At 45.4% G+C, this 22,521-nt stretch overlaps 1 protein-coding gene across 2 annotated transcripts in view; it reads left to right on the top strand.

The window, feature by feature from the left end:
• Window positions 1-22,521, top strand: part of NAALADL2 (N-acetylated alpha-linked acidic dipeptidase like 2) — a 1,211,675-nt gene that overhangs the window by 975,943 nt on the left and 213,211 nt on the right. For both annotated transcript variants that reach the window (XM_084847509.1, XM_084847508.1), the window contains exon 11: window positions 5,422-5,517. In XM_084847509.1, the coding sequence (XP_084703635.1) occupies window positions 5,422-5,517 (96 nt within the window). The remainder of the gene's footprint in view (window positions 1-5,421; window positions 5,518-22,521) is intronic.

The raw sequence follows: 22,521 nt of genomic DNA on the forward strand, positions 1-22,521 counted from the left end.
AGGTAAATTATGTAAATACTTACGTAAATATTTATGCAATTCTTTCTGCATTTTTCCGCATGATGAAAAGAAAATTGCATCTGTCTGTGGGCAGATGATGGAAAAAATCTGCGGAACATAGATGGAGCAGATTTTACATAATCCATACATCCCTAGCTGTAATCCTTTCAACCAACATAGGTACATAGGAACCTGGCTTGTACCGAGACAGACAATGGGTCTATCTAGCCCAGAAGAATTTCAACAATGGCTCACAGTGGCTCTCCAGGGTTTCAGGCATTATTAACTCCCTTGCTGCAGATGGGGAGACTGAGGCTGAGCAAGAGTGACTTGCCTAAGGCCACCTAGTGAGTTCACAGTATTTGAGTCTGTTGTTGTTTAATTTTATTATGAACTATTAGTTTTGTAGTTGTCTGTTAGTTGCTGCTGCTTTTAGGACATTGGGAATGTATTTTAATAATTATTACTTTTATGTTGTTGCTGTTGTTTTATATTCTGTAAGCTGATTTGAGTGACTGCTTTATCTGGAGGGGAAAGCAGGTGGGGGGATGTTCTTTAAATATGAATTAAATAAGTAAAGAAAGAGTAGGGGTGTCTGTCATTAGCAAAACTGGCCCTTTGGGGGCCTGACAGATTCCCAAATCTGGGAACTTCCCCCCCTCCATATACAGAAAGTTGTGCAAATTGCAGCTGCAATTAGTATAATTTGTGCAAATTGCAGCCATAATTTGCATTATCTGCAAATTACACAAATTATGGCTGGAATTTGTGCAAATTACACACATTGCAGGCACAATTTGCACAACTTGCTATTTATGAAAAACAAACAAACTGGGAAATCCATGAGCTGGAATGATTTGATGCAGATTGAGTCAGGCCAATTTGCAGGGAAGAGAGCCAAAGTCGGGGAGGGGGGAGCTGATGAAAACACAGCAAGTTCCAACCCCCTGGATGGATTCCTCCGATATCCTTAAGAAAGAGTACAGATGAGATTTGAACTAAGGAGTTGGTGATTCTGGCTTCCTCTGATATGCATTCTTTAGAGGTGTATGTCTCTCTCAAATATTGTTGGTTGGTGGGGACAGCATTGATCTGAACTTAAGGACATGCCCATTAGAGTGTCTGCTGTAGGTACAGAGGAGGACAGGGCTTCTATATCATTGAAGGCTACTTACATTTTTAAAAGTGTGTGTGGACGCACATGTATAATCTCACTCTGAGAATATAATTGAAGGTTTGCATAAAAATACTTTAAATAAATAAATACATGCTAAGGGTTGAGCAGCAGAGTGAATGTCTACAGAGGCAGCATATCATGCCATACTGCTGGACAGGTGAGAAATGCTGCCCCTGCTGAGGTCTCCTTTTCTGTCCGATCCTTAATGTTATTGTCAGGACCAGTCTATTCTTGCAAATAAAGGTAGAGATAGCTCTTTGAAGGAGAAGGATGCTATTACCACTACGGATGATGCAGGCACCCAATTTGGTCTGGAAATCTGGCAGACTCCCCCCTCCCCATCTGCACCCCCAAGACATTCTTGCTGAGCCCCTGCCCCCACTCAACCCCTTGCACCATGCTCGCCAAGCCACCTACACTCACCTGGGCCCCATCCTCCAGCGTCACAATAGACTTTTATGAAAAAAACATTGTGATTGTGAATATGTGCACATAGCACTCTATGCAAAATGGTGTCATGAATTGCCCAGATGCACCAAATAGCCCATTTATGCATGTAATCTTGCATATATGGGTGATATGCGGCACCGTGTGGCATAGAGCTCCATGTGCGCACATTCACAATCGCAATTTTTTTTTTTTTGCAAAATGGCAATCACGATGACGGACGATGGGGCCGAGGTGAGCACGGGCAGCTCAGCAAGTGTGGCAGGGGTGTTGAGCATGTGTTCAGGGGCACATGAGTGAGGACAGGGGCTGGGTGGGCACCTGGAGAAGCCGAGTGGGAGGGGGCACCTGTCCATGCGTAATTACCACCTCCAGGATATACTGGGACTAAGGAGTCAGTCTACTCCAGGCGTGCAATTCCTCTTTCAGCCCAAGGGCCAAATTCCATTTCAGAGAAGATTTCTGGGGGTGGGGTGGGGAGTCCAATGATGGGTGGGGCTGAAAGCAAAAGTACCTAAAGGCAAAAGGGGTGTGGACAGAAATACCAGCATATTTCATCTTAAACCCTTTACTGCCAGTAACAGCGCCTTAGGAGAGGCATTTCAGTCATCTTGAAAGGGGGAAAACTACCCCAAAGCTGGAAAACCACCAAATGTTCAGTGGTTGGGGGAAATGGGTGGGTCAAGGAGAAGAGGGCGTAGCCATCCAGGGAACCCTGGAGCCCCAGATAGGGACTCCAGGAGGGCTGGACTTGGCCTCTAGACCTGAGGTTCTGCCCTGCTGGTCTACTCTGATAGAGAACCTGAGGTTGCTGCCATGGAAGATGTCCCCACTTGAGCATCCACTCCAGTCTAGTTCAACTAGGTGCACCTTCCACCTCCAGTCACCTCTGAGACCCTAGGAGAAAGCAAGAATTCTGAGTTGAAGCCCTGACTAGAAGCTGCAGCATATGTCTGGGAGCATGAGGCCTTATCTGTTTCTAAGCTTTACTGTGAATGAAGAATTTTGAATTGAATTCTGGATTCTGGGCCCCACAGATGCTGGGGCAGCTAGGGCAACTATAAAGCCTCATTATTACTGCCTTAATGTTGCTAGTGTGACTCTTCCTTTTGCCCAGCTCCTGATCATCATTGTGGCTGGCTGGACAGTTGCCTTGTAGGGATGTACGAAACTCACCTTTGCTCTGTCCCTCCCCCCAGAATCCTCAATGGGGGGGGAGGCAATCCAGTCCTCCCCCCCGGAATCCTCGATGGCCGGCTCCGCTCCGCAGCCCGGCTGCAGAGCAGCCGGCCAGGGCCGTCCACAGCCTGATTTCCAGCCACAGACAGCCTGGTGTGGATGCAAATGGCGGCCCCATAGCGGCCGCCATTTGCGTCCAGCCACACAGCCGTGATAGGCTATGTAAGAATTTATGTAGCCTATCATGGCTAACCTCAAAAAAAAATGCACCGTACACAAATGGTGGCAGCTACGGCGGCCGCCATTTGCATTCCCTATTTTTCGCCGATTTATCTTATGTAAATATTTACGTAAGATAAAATGGCAAAATAAGGGAGAACGCAAATAGCGTAGTGGACGCTATTTGTGTTCCTTTATTTTTCACCGTTCTAGCCTACGTAAATATTGTCATGGAAGAAAAAGCAGAGAGAGGGAAAGAAAGTCATGACTAGGGATGGCACGGGAGTCCAAAAAGGGGGTGGTGTACAATGAACTGTACGCTGAGCCCTGGGGCATTGACGGACCTGGCCGCTGAGCACCCTGCAGCTCAGCAAGTGGCTGGAAGTGCCAAAGCACCCCAGTGCTCTCACCCTGGCCTCCACTGGAATCAGGGACCCATCCTGCTTCCAACAGCTTCCTTAACAGAAGACATGGGGAGGAAGGGCCTCATTGTCAGCCCAGTGCTCTCACCCTGACCTCCTCCCAAGGAGGCCAGGGCAAGGGTGCTGGGTGCCAAGGACTTGGCAGTCAAGCACAAGGCCTTGACTGCTGGAGTCCTTGGAGTGGAGAGGACAGGTGGCTCATGTGACCCAGCAGGCAGGTGGGGTGAGCAGTGAGGCTCGTTGAGCAGGCCTTGGCTGCACGAGATGGGTCCATCCATCCCTAGTCATGAGTAATTTCAGTCCTGTTGATTTCAACAGTACTAAAGGATGACTAGTCTGGATACAACCCAAGGATAGCAAGTGATGAATGTGAACCAATTAGGATTATATGCATCTTGCAGGCAGGGATCTGTCATTTGTGCTTATGTGCGCTGGGAAATGCCCAAGCTCACCAACCAATGGAGCTGGTAGGGATGTACGAATCCCTTACCTGGCTCCACAGTGGGGGATCTGCGGTGGGGGGGAGGCACTCTGTCCCTCCCCCCAGAATCCTCCCTGGCCGGCTCCGCTCCGCAGCAGCTCTGTGGACCATCCGCAGGTCAGGGCCTCCCCAGGGCCGTCCACAGCTGGGGTGGCCGCCGTTTGCGTCCCTGCTCTTTGCCATGATAGGCTACATAAATACTTACATAGCCTATCACAGCAGCCTGGCAGGACGCAAATGGTGGTAAGCTTCGTCCTGGGGGGATTCCGCAGGGTGGTGGGGGGTGGAAAGCCGTTCCGCCACAGGTTTCGAGGGGGCTGAATGCCAGTACATTCGGCCTCACTGAAATCCATGGTGGAATTCGCCACCATCCCTAGGAGCTGGACCTGCTGGTGCCAGGTACATCCATGATTTTTTTGCTTTAGACATTAGGTTTAATCTCATGAGTGTGTGTTGACCTGCTCACATGCATAAAACAATATTGTGTGAATAAGCTGTTAGTTACATCTAGGGATGTATGAGAATTTTGTTTGCCCTCTCAAAGCACTCAAGCATTTTTCATTCACGACCTTGAATGTGAGTGCAAGCAGAAGAATAGGTTCTCTGAAAATGTTTGCAAATTCTCAGATGTGCACTCACATTTGAAAATTGTCAATAAAATGCAAATGTCAGAGAAAAACCATTTGAAATTGCGCATTTTTAAAAATGTGCAATTTCACTCTTTAGTCTATGAGGGAGAGTTGTGCAACTTTGAAAAAATACTCAGACATTTTGCACAATTTCCCCATTCGATCACATTCTATTTGTGAAGTTTCCCCATTCATGAATATCAAAGAGGGATCGCAACTGCTCATGGAACTCAAAAGAGAAGCAAGGATCAAGTAGATGCTTCGAGAATCTGGGTGAACACGAGCATTACTTTTTGCCCATCCCTACTTACATTATCAAATCTGCTCACTTAAGATCTTAAGCACTGAACATCTGATAGCCAATAATCTCAGTTTATTAGTGCTGAGCTCAGTGCTAAATATTGATATATTTCTAAAAATCTATCTACTTTGGAGTGTAAATGCGATTGCCCTTATCCTGATAAATATAGTTCTGTATTTTGTAGCTCTGATTGACATACATCTATAATTTCTGGCATGTAAATTAGTCATTTCATGTCTTGAAATTGTTAGCTACATTAAAATGAAATCAGTATGGATTTTTCTCCCCCTAGGCAAAAGAATACACTCAGCAGGGAAGTATATTTACTAGGACAGCCTTTATTACAGAAAAAAAAGAGTTTTAAAAAAATCAAACTGGAGTGCTTTGTTTCTATTCCAGAGTGTCAGAATGAGTAAATTAGATCACTAAAATGAAGTCTAATCATCAGCACAAACTTTGAAACAATTTGAGATCCTTTGAACCTTTAGACAAAATCCAATAAAACATTTGAAGAAGGAAATCAATAAGAAGTCTTAAAGGATTCTCTTTCTCTTTTTGTCACACAGACTGCAAGCTTCCTCTCTGAAGCCCTTTTTCCTGTGCATTCAACAATATCCGAGGAGCTGGATTCTTCCTTTAGCTTGCATGAATCCATTGCAAAGGTAAAGGAAATTAAGATGTCTCACTCAGTGATACAAGCATTTTTTTTATGTTAACCAATTATGAATCAGTCGTTGGTTCAAAGATGTTTAAAAATATTTGTATATGCCAGCCTGGTGGACTAATTGTATTAACAGCACAATATTATATATGTCTACTCAAAACAAAGTCCCACTTAAGACAAGGTGGCTTACTCCCAGGAAAGCAGGTAGAGAGTTGCCTAAGGGCTGCATTTTTCAGAGCCAAACTACACATTACACTAATCAGATAGTGCGTAGCTGAAGGTTAGCTTTTCCATTATTCTGGTGTAAGCATATGGTCCCAGTTTGGACCAGGATAACTATGCACCAGGAAGGGAGGATTAAGAATATAACATAAGAAGAGCCATGCAGGATCAGACCAAGGGTCCATCTAGTCCAGTATTCTGTTTACACAGTGGCCAACCACTGTGGGAAACCCACAAGTAGGATGGGGGGGGGATTTGGGGGAAAATGGTGCAGAAGGAAGATTTAATCTTTCCATCTCAGCATGCATAGGTCCCGATCCAAAACAGGGATGTGCATGCTTACACTAGGATAAAGAAACAGCTATCCTTTAGTTATGCGATTAATGTAACATGTGGTTTGGCTTTCAATATGCTGAATAAGAAGGTTTCAGAGCCTGGGTATATAAGAAATTGTGTGGGACTTGCTGATTCACTCATTGGCAGAGCTTTTTTTTAATGTTGAAATATGCCCTTGAGAAAAGGAAAGCTGAAATTTGTACATCTCAGTTTGTACATTGAAAGCTGAAATTTGTATACGCAGTACAGCACATCCTGAATACTATAACGTGGTGGTTTTACCTCTCTCATTCAAAATTTGGGAAATGAGTCTCTATCAAAAGGGTGGTCAATAGGGCTGCATTGATAGAGCTGTGAGGGCCCTTGCATACATCCAGAACTGTGTGTATGGCTTGTTCTCAGCACATGCTTTGCATGCAGAAAGGGCCAAGTTTAATCCCTGCCAACACCAGGTAGGGGTGCGAAAGACTCCTTCTGAAACACTGAAGAGTTATGGCCAGTTAGTGTAGACCAGAGGCAGGCAGTCCTCCTGGGTCCATGGTAGATTTGGCAATTTGAGAAACTGTCTTGAGTGCCACTTTGTGGATGGCTGGATGCACTTGCAGGAGAAAACATTGGTCTGCGGCCACCCACCAACTTCATTTCCTAAGAATGTCTCTGAGTGACATGTCTGGCCCAGAAGCATCCATGGGAAATGAAAATGGCAGCAGCTGGTGATTCTATGAATCTGACCTGTGGATACACAGACAATATGATATCCCTAGAACAGCAATATCAAACAGGCAGGTCTTGCAAATTCATTTCCTTACACCTTCGGAGCCCATTTCATTGACCAAAGCCACTGCTGTGGATACACTTCTGGCAGCAATAAAATAAAATAGAATAAATCACAAGGACCGTCAGTGTGCAGATTTAGCAGGCAGGCTTAGCAGCTGCCTTGCAAAACAGCCATTCAGTGCTTTGGATGTGGAAGGGGTTAGACTTTTTATGAAACCTTCAGCTTGGAACACTGAATATTAGAGAACATCCATCGCATGGGATTCCTCTTTTGTTAGCAAGGAAGACAGCCATTTTGACACATGTCTTTGGTGCTAAAAGCATTTCAGAGGGGATCCCTGTCACTCCATCCTTAGGCCCAGGGTTTGGGAGAAGATACAGTTCATCAGTCCTGTTTACATGGTGAGCTACAGACGCTGTAAATCATCTGCATTTTAATAGTCCCTTGGTACATGCTGGAATAATTAGTAAAGAACAGAGGGCTTTTAAAGAGGGACATGATGGTTTCTTTGAGATAATTATCACATGAAAATCCAATGTTTGTGTGTGTTGTGGTGGTGGTGGAAGTTCATTTGTTATCTCTTTGTCAGATGCTTCAATGCCCCCCGCCCCCAATTTGTAAGACAATAACCGTCTCATTAAAATCAAGCCCCATGATTCTCATTAGAAAATGTCACTTTTAGTCCCTCCTGCTGCCCCATCCCAAGGTTGAGGAACAGGGAATGACAGGGAAGTGGAGCAAGAGCAAAAGTCTGATCGGGCTTTTCAAGTGTTGATATCAAATACTCAAAAAAGCCTATGAGGGATTTGGGAGCTTTTGACTGGAAGCTCAGTTCTCAGGGTGAACAAGGTGGGATTGTACTCATCCCTTGTTTGAATCCAGTGGCCGTTCTGGAACACCTGCTTGGATGTGAACATTATTTAATAGTTTCGAATCAGTACACTCAAAAAAAAAAAAGTTTTACCCTTCTCAGATTTCATTTAATGCTATCTGTAGTGGTGGATGAGAAGTGTGTGTTGCAGTGCATAGCTGGTCCCTCTGTGGAAGGGCAGGGAAAAGGGGGAACAAAGATGACAAAACCTTGGTTGGATTAAATAACTGGACTCCCATTTATTGGTTTCAGTTTGCAATGCAGTTTTGGCAGGGGCATGGGGCATGGATCTGTTAATCGAGCAGCCTGCTTGCTGTCCAATCCCTCTACCATGGCCCACATGCTGGAAGCCTCAGTGAGGAGTTAGGAGTCAGGTGCCCACATCACGGTGCCCGCATCATGGTCCCAGTGGAGTCTGGTGGCTCCTTTAGAGTTCTGGAATCAACTAGAGCTATAAAGGAGCAATCCAAGGTGCTGAAATTATTTTGAGGATAGGGTTCAACACCTTGGATAGGTCCTTTACGGCACTGGCTGGTTCTTACTGAGACCCAGAATAGGTTCACAGCTCCACAGGAATAGGTGCCACCAGCCTCCACTGTATGGTGCAGACCATTACAGTAAGCCTCTTCTCCACTGGCCTGGCGTATGGCACAATTTTCACTGCCTGCTGGGTGACTTTGATGCCCTCCCCAGGCCCCTTATGGGGACCCCTCTCATGCAAGAATGAGGAGCCCAATTCTGCTCCCCTATACCAATGGATCCAGCCCAATGCCTTCCATGCCTACGAAGTTGTGATGAAAAATTGTAGCTGACCTACCCTTGATACTTCTCCTGCCATACAGATCCATTATATACATGTGGATTATTGTTCTTGCCATGGGGAAGGTAAAAACCCTCCACTGTGGTGTCAAACCAAGTACAGGTCAGATTCCTTCCCAGCCCTGTTAAGCGGAGACTGACCTCAGTCCTTATGCTATCCTGGAGTGGTGATGGCAATGTTGTGCTGAAGCCAGGCTTTTACAAGCTAGGGATGTACGAAACTCTCTTACCTTTCGCGGAATTTTTTGCAGTGGGGGGGGGAGGCACTCCGTCCCTCCCCCTGGAATCCTCAATGGGGGGGAGCCAATCCGGTCCTCCCCCCTGGAATCCTGCCCAGCCGGCTCCGTTCCCTGGCGGCTCTGCAGGGCAGCTGGCCAGGGCCGTCCGCAGCTGGATTTCCGGCCGCAGATGGGCTGGTGTGGATGTATGTCCAGCCCATCCAGCCCAAATTTGCGTCCAGCCAGGCTGCCGTGATAGGCTATGTAAGTATTTACATAGCCTATCATGGCGACCCCCCCAAAACAAAACAGCGTACGCAAATAGCAGCGGCTATGGCAGCCGCTATTTGCGTTCCCTATTTTTCGCCGTTTTAGCCTACATAAATATTTACGTAGGCTAGAACGGCGAAAAAAGGGGAACGCAAATAACGTAGTGGGCACTATTTGCGTTCCTTTTTTTTTCTCGCCGTAATAGCGTACGCAAATATTTACGTAGGCTAAACCTCCGCTGCCGCATCCACCGCATCCACCACATCCGCCCCAGGTAAGTTCCATCCCAGGGGGATTCCGTGGGGGAGCGGGGGGGGGGGCAGGAGGACATTCCACCACGGATTCCAGGCAGACTCACTGGAATCTGTGGTGGAATTCTCTGCCATCCCTATTACAAGCCATGGGCAGGCCAGAGGGAGATGATCTTCCCTACTGTTGGCCAGCTCCCTGATGCTCTCTTCATTCCCATTGGGACCGCATGCCACAATATGACTCCCAGGTAGGGATGTATGGATTGTGTAATATCCATTCCATCTGTGTTTTGCAGGTTGTCAGGCATAGGGATGTCAGAAAATTCTGCCACAGACTCTAGTGAGGCCGGATTCTTTAGGATCCGGCCCCCTGGAGTCCGTGGCAGAACGGAGCAATCCCCCCCGCCACCCCACAGAATCCCCTCAGGATGGAGCCTACCTTTGTTGGCCGTCCGCTGCCCCGCGAATGACTGCCCCAGTCTGCAGCTGCCATTATCATTCCACTTTAGTCGTGATAGGCTACGTAAGTATTTACGTAGCCTATCACGGCTAACACCATTTGCATCCCTGCAGTAGCCGTGATAGGCTACGTATATATTTATGTAGCCTATCACAGCAAAAGGCAGGGACGCAAATGGCGTAGCGGCCGCCATTTGCATTCCTGCCTTTTGCTGTGATAGGCTACATAAATATATACGTAGCCTATCACGGCTACTGCAGGGACACAAATGGCAGCTGCTATGGTGGCCGCCATTTCCAGCCACAGCCCAGCAGCAGACAGAAGTCCATCTGCAGGCGGCCCCTGCCAGCGCTTCCGTGGGCTCCCTGTGGAGCAGAGCTGGCTGGGGAGGATTCTGGGGGAGAGGGACCGATCACCTCCCCCACCAGACGACGGCCCCAGTGGAATGGGGTAAGTCATTCGTACACCCCTAGTCAGGCACCTTTCGTTCTATCGTCCGCTCATTGACGGAATTGAGATTTTTTTTTAGTTTCTGAATTTGCACAAATTCACGCATGCACAATGCACAAATTCCCACAAAATACACAAATCCCCCTCAAAGGTGCATTTTTATGCTTTAGCCTATGGGCGAAATGAACATTTTCAGCTGTTTTTTTTTTAATTTTTGCATATTTTTCTACAATGAAATTTGCGAGAAATTCCCAAAGGTTAGAAAACTGGCCCACAAGTCTGTGGAAACTTCCCAGCAGGGGAAAAGCTGGTCTGAGGTGGAATCTGTGGGTCAGATTCATAAAAATCCAAATTCATTATTTCCTTTGCGGATTTCTCTGACATTGCTACTCTCAGGTAACCAGGGAGCTTTATATGGTGCAATGCTCTTAAAGTTCTGTGATACTGAATCTTCAAAGATGAGGAAACTTAGTATTTGATGGATGGTTCATTTGGTTACAACATATCAGATTCTCGCTGGAGTGAGGAAGGGATGTGAACATTGGTCAAAGTTACCACCAAAAAAGAAAAGAAAAAATATTATGGGCTTTCAAATGAAAACAAGAAGGTTAGTCAAAAGTGGCTACATTAGCATTCCCCCTTGCCAAGGCAAGATAGATTGTGTGGACCCATTAGTTGGATTAAATATTTCTATGGGATGTGAATTCATAGATCTGACTGTATTAATTACATACTGTTTATCCTGTTTCATTGACATTTTAATTATATATCAATTTATATGGACTTGTTATAGCTTATGGCTGGAACAATACATTTGAACTGAATTATCTGTAAGGTAAGGTAAACATAGTCTAGGCCAACAGGCTTAAAGTCCTCAGATTGCTCCGTGAAGATGATTGGCAGTATGAAGATGGTTGGCATGTGAGGGCTCTAACACTCACATAGGCCTGGAGAGAAGGCTTTCAGAGAGGTCTTCCCCAATGTGTGCCCTTTGTCAGGGTTCCTCTTATTACCTGGGCCCCTTAAGCAACTCCTGAAGGATCTCTTGCCTCCTTAAGAGCCCCACCTTCCTTCTTTCAAACTTCCGTTTCTCAGTAACAGGAAGTTTAGGCTATAGATGTGGGGTAACTGACACACCCGGCACAGGGTTTAACTACAACACTTTACTGCTACATTTAAACCTAGCAAATCACAACTAAAGGTATTTACACAATACATCTGAGTGATACAAAAGGCCTTAAAAGAAAATAAAACTTGCAAAATGAAAATTCTTTTACCCTAGCTGTCCTTACACTTTTCTAGGCTGCTTCTTCCTGCTTAGTCTTTAGACTCTGCTCTCACTTCAGGCTCTGACTGTCTCTCCCTTGCTCTTGCTCTGGCTACAACCTGGTCTTTCTCTCTTACTGGCTCTCCCCTTCTCTTTATGTACCCTCCTCCCTCAAAACCAAAAGTACTGCTTCAAACCTGAAGAAATGAAACTTAAGTGGAGAAATGAAACTGACAACCAGAGAAATGAAACTGCTCCTCTCAAGATTACCGCCTCCCAACAGAAAACTCCAGGCCTCTAAGCCTGACCCATTGCCTCTGTAGCCCTCAAACCTTCACAGTGGGACTACCAAAAAGAAGTACTTCTTCATACAGAATGTAATTTACTATGTGTAGGTAAAATACTGTTGCCTGCCATTTCTGTGAAGAAACTTAGAGATCCCATTCATACTCAGGCCTCCATCTTCTTAAAGCCAAATTTTCATAAGTTTCCATTTTCATGCGAATATTTACATGTATGAGAGATAACCTTTCATAACTAGTTTAAGCAAATGCATGTGAAAAGAAAACCCCACAATGAAGTCTTTTTTTTAATTACTTTTTTTAATGGAGTCTTGGACAGAAGCAAAACTCAGAGAGATTGCTAGAAAAGCCCCCAAAGGCGCTTTTAAAAAGTCTAAGGAATTGCATAGAACTGAGTTAGCCCATAGGAGGCAGCTCAGAGAAACTTTAGGGTCTTGGGAGCAAAGGATCTATGCAATCCTTGGGCTTGTTTGAGCAAGACAGAGAAAATCCCCACCTGACTAAGCTAAACAATAGGTAGTGTCTGTTTATATACTCTCTTTCCCCAGCCTATGTGACTGTAGCCAGTGCTCGGAGTGGGCCTAGGTGAGGGCTTTGACACAACCATAGGCCTGGAGAGAAGGCTTACAGAGAGGTCTTCCCCAATGTGTGCCCTTTGTCAGGGTTCCCCTTATGACCTGGGCCCCTTGAGCAACTCCTGAAGGATCTCTTGCCTCCTTAAGAGTCCCACTGTCCTTCTTTTATATACTCTGTTTATATACTCTCTTTCCCCAGCCCCTGTGACTGTAGCCAGTGCTAGGAGTGGGCCTAGGTGAGGACTCTGACACTCACATAGGCCTGGAGAGAAAGCTTACAGAGAGGTCTTCCCCAGTGTTCCCCCTTTAGCCTACCTCAGCGACTGCTCTATTTCTGGAGACTTAGCATCCAACCTTTGTCGGCTTTTGCACACTTCCTTCTAGTGTCCAGGACTTTAAATGGATATTTAAGGGGATAGTTGAAAGTTTACCAAAACCAGCTGTGCATTTGTTTCCCTGCCCCCAACACCAACAATGATGAAAGCAAACCTAAAAGAAGTGTGCACCTTTTCATTTTAGAGAATGATTTCCCACTTGGGAGCACATGTACCACTTTACAAAAAGGGCCAAACTAACTATACAGTACATTAAATGTGTTTTTGCCGTTCACAGGAACAACTCCAGCAAAATAGCAGGTGACACTCCAGTCCAGAAATGGACCATGGAGGTGAAGGAGAGTTTAATCGTTACTGTCTCTGTAATGGTCCTGATGATTTCCCCACCCCCAACATTGCTATTTGCATTGAGGATCAGTCTGATGGATAACAGAGAGAGTTTTCCTCAAAATGAAATAGCAGCGGGCGGGCGGGGGGTCTTTGGGGAGTGAAGCAGGGGGAGAAATGGTTAGACTCCCCTCTGCCTTCTGCATTCTCAGTCCTGCTTCTCCACCACCCATGCAGCTGCCATTTTGGTTTAAAGAACAGTCCAATTAATTGCAAAAATGCATTTAACAGAACATATAGTTTGGCCCTGCAATACACTGCAAACACTATGTTGTACTAATAACATTTATTTACTATATTGAGAAATAGGTTGGGAGTGTTTTCAATTTTCTGTTTAAATTCTCACCCACTTTAGAATTTCAAATTGCTTATTATACATTTCTCCCCTCTTTATTTCAGAGTGATTTGAGTTGCTCATTTTAGTTGTGGCTTGCTTTGCTTCACCTTTCTTCAATTTTTTAAATTACCAAGGAAGCTAAGAAGTGGGAACTGATCAAAGAAGAAGAAAATATTGATATAATCTAATATTTTTAGTGTGCACTGTTAAGGATTTTTTTCATATTTCCAATTATTAGACTGAGGTACTCTCATATTTCTAATTATCTATTTGATGGCAATGGAACAAAATCTTTCAGTAGAACTTCATCCATATGATCCTGATTCTAAAAGTCTCATCTGTATACCATATGAACACAGATCTTGAGTTTAGTCCCCTAGAGGAAGAGAGAGCTCGATAAACTTTTATTTACTTTAAATGAAGTGTAGGGGTGGAGGAGGGGTGATTTGATTTCACCTGTAATGGAAATGTCTGAGATGATCACGAAAGGGAATTCCAGTTACACAAAACAGTGTATAATTTAACTGAAGAGTTCCATGATTAAGTATGAATATTAACACATCAATTATACATGGTCATGGTATGAATGGTGGTAGAGTTATTATGATGCATGCCTGTAAATCATGTGTGAAGGAAGGGGCATATTTGTCAACACTGTTTCTCCTATAATATAGAAAGGAACTCTGTATAAAATAGGGATGTACGTATTGTCTAAAATCCATCCCATCTGTGTTTCGTGGATTCTTAGGTGCCTTTTGTTCTATCATCCACCCATGGACAGAATCAGAATTTTTTTCTGTTTCTGAATTTGCACAAGTTTGCAAAAATGTGCAACCCCCCCCCCAATTTGCATTTTCATGCTTTAGCTTATGGGGGAAATGCAAATTTTTGACCATTTTTTTAAATTTTGCATATTTTTCTATGATGAAATTTGTGCAAATTCAGGAAAGTTAGAAAAGCAGTCTGCAAGTCCGCAGGATCTGCCTGACAGGGGGAAAGCCGGTCTGCTGTAGGATCCAAACTTATTTGGTTCCAAATTCAGGAAAGTCTGAACTCATTTGGTTCTGTTGTGGATTTCTCTGACATCCCTAATAAGGTATTGGAGACACACTGCCTCTGCCTGTGCCTTCGAGTCCCTCTGAATCCCGAATCTTCAGTGGTTTTCAGATTTGGACTCAGCCTGCTTCAGAAGAGCCCCAGTTTGATTTGGACATTTCTCAAATCTGTCTTGATCAGTCCAATTCAGTTTTGGATTTGGTTCAATCCTAATCACACCCACCCTATTCAGAAGTAAGTCCCATTGAGTTCATTGGAAATTACTCTCAAGTAAGTGCAGATAGGGCTGCAGCCTAGGTTGCTTAACTATTACAATGTGGAACATTAAAAATTTTAAGTGTAACAGTTACTACTTAGTGCTTGATGATGCTGAGTTTCTTTCCTTTACCATAACTTTTTTTTTTAAGTAGTGACAGAGATATTTATATTTTTATTAGGGTGGTGCTCCAGATGTTGCTGAAAACAGATTTTTATTTTCTATTTTTTGAAAATAGATTTTTATTTTTCCAAGCTCTCCATATAAGGAAAATACTAGGGTGGGAGATGGAATGGGGAAGAGAGAAGAGGGTGTAGTTTTGGTGACTAACAATTCCAGCTTCTAATCATCCTAGACAGTATAATCAGGGCTCCCAGGGCTTTGGGCATGGATATTGATGTCATATATCACAGGATTGTTTCAGTGTTTTGTGCTTTTTGCTGCTTCTCTCTCCCAGACATAAGATCTGTGAGGACCCCAAAGTGAGAGCCCTCAGAGATTGAGGTGTTTAGTGGAAGCATGTCTGAGGAGGTGTCCGGACCAGTTCCCAGTCCTTCACAGATAGGGCCCTCCACCTTGCATCTGCACCCTATCCACTTGACCCCAGGAGGTGCCAGTGCCCTCTGACTCTGAGAAGTGGACCTTGGACTCCTCCAATGAGCAGGGAGGCCATGCAGATGATCAATGTGGTATCTCCTGAGATATTAAGGCTGTCGTCCTAGGCATACTTACTTGGGACAGTATCTGTTGTGCAAACAGGACCCACTGCTCACACAGCAGAAAGTAGTGATTCAATACGCAATCTCAGGAAAAAGTGGAAACACCTGTTTACAGATTGGGACAGGTATACAGAGCTTCCTTCTGCAAGTTCAGATGACTTGCCTCATTTCAGAAATGACTGCTCCTGGCTGCTCTTGGGACTGCTGGTTTCCTATTGTGCTAATGCTGGGTCATGCTAGCATGCAGGAAGGATTGGATATGGCCCTTGGAGGTAACTCCTATTGAAATCAGTAGGCTGTATTTCCAAACAACTGTGATTGGGAACAAGCTGAAAAATAAATAGAAAATATTTTATTTTCCCACTTTCTTGTTTTGCTTGTTGAAAGTAAAATGTATTTGTAATACTAAGAATAGCTTGACTCCTTGTTTTAGGGATGAGCAGGGCTCCTGGACCTAGGGTTGTTCCAAACGTTCACCACTGAACGTCTGTAGTTTTGAGAAGGATGGTATGGGCACCCGATTCCCTCCAGGAATCTAGCAGAACCCCCTCTTTCCCACACCCCTGAATCCTGCTCCCCAAGCCCCTGCTTGCCCCCTGCCCATGCTCAGCGAGTGGCCACACTCACTTGGCAGCCTTGTCAAGCTCAGCAGTCACCATTTTTTGAAAAATAAAATGGTGATTGCAAAAATGCACATTTTTGTGAAATGTACATTCTCGCACATACACAAAAATGTACATTTGCAAAAATGCATATTTTCGTACATACGCAAATACTCACATTTTTTGCGATTGCCATATTATTTTTCAAAAATGGCAACTGCAAAGCTCGACAAGGCCTCCAGGGTGAGTGCAGGCTGCTCACTGAGCATGGGAGGGTCTCAAACATGATCCAGGGACTGGCGACCAGGGGCAGGGGCTGGGCGGGTGCCTGGAGAACCTGGATGGAAGTGAGTTCACACATTCCTAGTTGAAAGGCCACTGAATATCAGGAGCGGCCAAACATTTACAAGTGGGAAGACAAATGTTCAGGTGGCATGTTGTTGTTGTTGTTGTTGTTATTTTACTTAACATTTTTACAAGATGGGAAAATCTTTCTTTCTTTCTTTCTTTCTTTCTTTCTTTCTTTCTTTCACTCAAAAGAAAGCCAAGCCATTGTGGCAAGCTAATGTCATTACCATAGGGCTTTTTGCCCCACTTGCCTGTGAGCAATAGAACGACTGCTGAGGATATTGCTGTAACGTTTTCATAGGGATGTTGGACAAATCCATTTGTGGGGTGGAGCTTGATGGTTTTTCCTAGGCTAGGACCCCGGACCTTTTTGGTTCCCACTGCTGTGCCCAACTTGATCTGCCATGAGTCAGGCCAGTTTGCAGCTTTTCCGGAAATGTCTGAGCAATTTGCTGAAATTACGGATGAATTTGGGGAAATTATGGTGGAATTTCCACAAATCACTCAAATTATGGCCAAATTTGTGTAATTTGTGCAAATTCAGCTGAAATTGCACAAGCTGCGGAACCTTCCTGCCTCCCCTCCCCCAAGAAATGTGCAGAAGAAATCCTGGAGTTTGGGGAACAGCCCACAGCTCAGCTTGCAGATGAAATAAAGTTGTACACATCATGGAACTCTGTTGAGCCAAAAAAGAACCAGATTTTCCAATGGCAGACATCCCTACCTTTGCGGGGGGGGGGAGTCACAGAACCCCCCCCCCCCACAACACACATACCTTTGCAGGGGACAAAGTTTCTGCCTTTCATTACAGCTCCAGTTGGATCTCGTTATGGGGAGTGCAGGAGTTAAAAACTTCCCTTGACCACTATGTGGGTCCCATCCTAGCACAGCAGCTCTTAAGCTGAGCATGCAGGAGGGTCTCGCTGATGCCAGATTTATGTTTTCATTCTGAGAATTCTCCATCTGTGAGTGTGAGTACTTGGGCGATTGCTTTTTAGAAACACGCTTTGTCTTATATTGTTATATCAAATCTTCGCTTTCCGTGCAACAGGCACACACAAACCCCATATACTTCCCTACATTTCCATAACATATGAAACTTTTGAACAAAACACAACAGTGCCTATATCTTTGTAAAGAAAAGTCTTTGTCTTTTCATAAATGGATACTTTCAAACAGCCATCAAAGGGGTGAGTCTGTCCTTGAGTTGAAGGGGCTTTAAAGCTTCACTTTTCTTTCAGCATGAAATATTCACAGATGTGTATGTCCTTGTGTGTCATCCATAAATACATAATCAAAGTCAACAAAAGGGGGAGGGGACTCATTGCTGAATGTGGAGTGTTACCCTATATATTTTTCCAGCCTAGAGAAGCTTATTTTACTGTTTCTCATTAAACTGCTGTATGTGTATGTATCTATTTACAAATATATTCAAGTTAGGCCTTGCAGTGTTAGCTACCTTTACTACATATAGCCTCATCTTTGCACAAAATTGAACTGTTGAATCGTTTTGTAAGCCCATATTAATCTTCTGACATGACCTTCTCTCCTCATCTTTTGCAGTATGCAATCAGTGTGCAGAAGTATAAGGGGAATGTGTTTGGAGGTGTATCTGATATAAAGAAAAATACTGCCCCATTACCCAACTGGCCTGAATTTTTGTTGTTATTATTTATATATTTATGTGTTCATGTATTAATTTATTTACATTTCTGTAGTGCCCAATGGCCAAAGTTCTCTGGGGGATTTACAAGAGATTAAAACCTTAAAAATACAATTTTAAACTTCATCATCATGATCACCATTTACGAAACAATTTAAAAGATGCACCAATACAAATCCCAGGAACGGTTAAGACCTTATACGTTGTCAAATGCCGCAGGATAGAGGAAAATATTAAGCTGGTGCCAAAAGGATGACATTGTTTGTGCTAGGGATGCTGTGGATGCCCGAGTGGGTCCGGGAGTCTGTCACCCCCCCACACACCTGCAACCGCCTGCAATTTTTTAAAATGGAAAAAAGGGAGCTTAAAAAATGTGCATATTTAAATATGCACAGTTTGAAGGTGGGAAAGCTTCTGCGGCTGCAGGATGGGAGCCGACAGCGAAGCTCCATGGTGCTATGGCACTTCCCTCTCAGTTCCCATCCTGCCACCACTTCCCTCTGCTGGTGCCCAGCAGAGAGGGACGCAGTTCCTCTTGACGAGCTGACTCAGAAGTGGGTCATTGGGGAAGCGGGTGGCCGCTCACTGGCTTCCTGCGAATCACCAGCTGGCTTGCGTCCCAGCATGAGCAGGGGCGAGCAGTGGGTGGGAATCTGGAGAGTGGGTCGCAGGGTGGACTCAGGTGAGTTTGCCCATTCCTATTTGGCGCCAGTGGGGAGAGCATTCCACAGTGAGGGGGCCATCACTAAGAAGACCCTCTCCCCCACTGCCATCCTCCAAACCTGATGATGATCATAGTGTTGATTCCGGAAGGAGCACACTGGCAGGTATTTTCATCCTCAGCTGTGTAAGGCTTATTGGTCAAAATTGGCACCTTGAATTGGGTTCAGAAATGTGCAGGCAGCCAATGTTAGGAATCCAGAATTGGTGTTATATGTTCAGAATGTCCCAGCAATCAATCTGGCTTCCGCATTTTGCACAGGTTGCAGCTTCTGAACCTTCTTCAACAGCCACCCCACTTGTTACTTACAGCTGATCTTTATTTAAAAATGAAATAAACAAAATGGATTAAGGATATTTTATCATGCTCAAGATTTCCTTAACAGCCCTGTGAGATGACAAAGGGCAGTATCCAACTAAGGACACACTTTTATGCATCTTTAGACAGAAAAAAGTCCTACAGCTCCCAGCATTCCCCAGCCAGCATGGGAGTTGTAGGACATTTTCCATCTAAACATGCATAAGAGGGCACCCTAAGTCTTCCCGCTAATAGAAGGGTTTCCATTGGTGGTACAGGGAGGGGGCTTCCCCCTCCCCCTGCACCCCCCATGTCCTCAGAAGCTGGAGGACTGGAAGGGCAATGGGTCTGCGGGGTGGGGGGTAGGGAAACAACCCATTATGTTGGATTTCAGCCTGCATGATCTTGTATTTCACCCAGAGTTGGCACAGAAGATTCCTGGTCTCCAGTCCAGTCTTTCCAAGGTGTTCATGCATCCACATTTGCTAGCACCCCCTCTTCTCCAGTGACAGGGTGAAAGCAGACTTATCTTCTTTTGAAGCAAGGAGGAATGAGGATGCATGAATAGGGATGGATGGAGTCATCTCTGTCTGGGGCATGGGGGAGCTTGACGAGCTGCCCCCCCCGAGTGATCTGGACACGCTCGGCAAGCCTCCCTGCTTGCCCCGCCTACCTGTGGAGCCATTGGAGCTGCCCTTCATCTGTGTGCCAAGGTCTCTGGCAGTCCAGCCTTTAGGCTTTATGAACACAGGACTTGACAGCCAGAGTCCTCAGCGCCATGCATGCTCCAACAGCTCTAGCCTTCTTCTCCTGCCGAGGAAGACAGGGCTACAGTAGGGATGTCAGAGAATTCCGCCACGGATCTCAGTGAGGCCAAATGCCAGTGCATTCGGCCCCCTGAACTCTGTGGCGGAATGGCCTGCCACCCGCCCGCCCCCCGCGGATCTCCCCCAGGATGATACTTACCTGGGGCGGATGTTCCGGGCGGTGGCAGCTCCAGCGGTGGCTTCGGCGGCGGCAGCAGCTGGTCTTCCAACTGGCTGCTGCCGCTGCTGCCATTTGCAGTCTTCCCCCCCCCCAGTCGTGATAGGCTACGTAAAGACTTACGTAGCCTATCACGTCTGGGTTAAAAACAAAACAAAACGCGTAAGCAAATGGCGGCGGCTATGGCTGCCGCCATTTGCGTTCCCTATTTTTGGTTGTCTTAGTCGACATAAATATTTACGTAGACTAAGAAGGTGAAAATAAAGGGGAACGCAAATAGCGTCCGCTACGCTATTTGTGTTCCCCCTTAGTTTCGCCATCTTAGTCTACATAAATATTTACGTCGACTAAGACAACCAAAAATAGGGAACGCAAATGGCGGCAGCCATAGCTGCCGCCATTTGCGTACGCACTTTTTTATTTTTTTTACCCAGACGTGATAGGCTACGTAAGTCTTTACATGGCCTATCACGGCTGAATTCAGGGATGCAATTCAGGGATGCAATTCAGATGTCTGGCTGCTGGCGGAGCCGGCCGGCAGCTCCGCAGAATCCCCGCGGAGCAGAGCCAGCCGGTGAGGATTCCGGGGGGAGGGATGGAGCACCTCCCCCCCCAGCGGAACCCGGCAAAGCCAGGTAAGGGGGGTTTCATACATCCCTAGGCTACAGCGCTTGGGCACCACCAGGGCCCTCCTGCCCATGCTGGTTGTCAAGGGCTTCCTTGACAGCTGGTGGAGGCAGGACTCATCTTCAGTGCTACTCCCAGCCATTTGGTGAGCTGTAGGGTGCTCAGCAGTGGGGTCCATTGGCTCCCCACAACTCAGCAAGTGGGGTCTGGGAGGCCAGACGGGGGGGTGTCCACTGGACTTCACCCCTTCCACGGACTCCCGTGCCATTCCTATTTGTGAATGTTGCTCGGGGCACTGTCTATTAGATTGTGTGACCAAAGATTGTAAAGTATATGACTTTCTATGTGGAACCTAGGAAGCTGTGTTATAACAAGTAGAATCATAGAACCATAGGGTTGGAAGGGGCCTACAAGACCATCAAGTCCAACCCCCTGCTCAATGCAGGAAGCCTGATACCCAGGCGGAATCCTATCCAAGTACTAACCAGGGCTGACCCTGCTTAGCTTCCGATAATAACAGATGAGATCAGGTGCATCCAGCCCTTTACCTAGTATGATTGATCCACCTAACTTAGTATTGCATGTACCGGCTTTCCCTAATAAGGTGTCCTACAGACATTTTGGGCTTCATCTCTCATTAGCCCCAGCTAACATGTCTGGTGTTCAGGAATGCTGGGAGTTGTAGTCCATAACATCTAGAGGGCACCATGTTGGGGATGGCTTCTCTATACTGACCAGCAGTATGCTCTAGGGTTTCAGACATAAGTTTTTCCCAGCCAAACCTGGAGAAATGTGGACTTTCTGCAGGGAAAGCATGGGATGTAACACTGAGGGACAGTTCTTCCCTGTGTTTGGTTGGGATTAGAGTACCAAGGATGGTCAAGTTTGTCAACATTCTTTGAACTTCATGCCAAAGCTCGGTTTGGCTCGCTCCCCTTCTAATTTGCTACCTGGTCCCCCACCCCCATTCATTCAAACAGGTGAAGTGAATATTTCATATAGGAAAAGTGCATTTTTCAAAAGTGTGCACTTTTCCTCCAATGACGAATGCATGAAAATTTGAATTTTTAAAAATGGATTTTAAAAACTGCACAGTTTGAAGTGTCCATTTTAAAAAAGTGTACATTTTGAAAAGTGAAGTTTTTTTGCTGGTTTTTTTTTTTTAAAATGCAAATGCTTCAGGAATTTTCAGACATTTTCAGAGAACATGCACTCCCATTTGCATTCATATTCGGGGTTGCCAACCGGGCATTCTCAAGTGATTTGTGACCTGAAATGAAATTTGTGTACATCTCTAGTATTCAATGGTTGCTGTTGTAAACCAATGAAATGGCCATGATTAAAATGAGAGTGCCATGTGAAACATTATTGCAGGGACCTCATGGGAGTTTGTTGTGTCTCCGTTTGTCCAGGACACCTACTCTGTGCTGTAGGCTCAGTTTCAGCCATTTAGAACTTAGTCTGATCCTACCTGCGTAGCCCCTACCTCTGTTGAATTGATTGTCACCTCTGTGAAGGCATGTCCTACATTTACCCGCTCATGAAAACTGTCTCATCCTTTAAAGGATTGTCTTGGGTTGGGGCTGTTAGATAATGGCATAGGATATAAACCCTGGCAACCTTTATGATTTGATCTAGTGCCCATAGTAGTCAGTTATCTCCAGTACAGTAATATCAGGCAGTAAATCATACTAGACAACGAGGCTACATCTCACATAAGTCCAGGAAGTGAAATTGGCTGTTCAACTGTGAAGACTGCAACCTATCAGCGGAATGCCTAGTGTGCAAGCAACTTACGCTCATGCATTTTCCAGTGGAGGGACTGGGATTATGGCTTACGCAAAGTGACCA

The sequence above is a fragment of the Heloderma suspectum genome, chromosome 3 (assembly GCF_057233095.1).
Source record: "Heloderma suspectum isolate Gila_16-S chromosome 3, 16-S_ref, whole genome shotgun sequence".
Classification (NCBI taxonomy): domain Eukaryota; kingdom Metazoa; phylum Chordata; class Lepidosauria; order Squamata; family Helodermatidae; genus Heloderma; species Heloderma suspectum.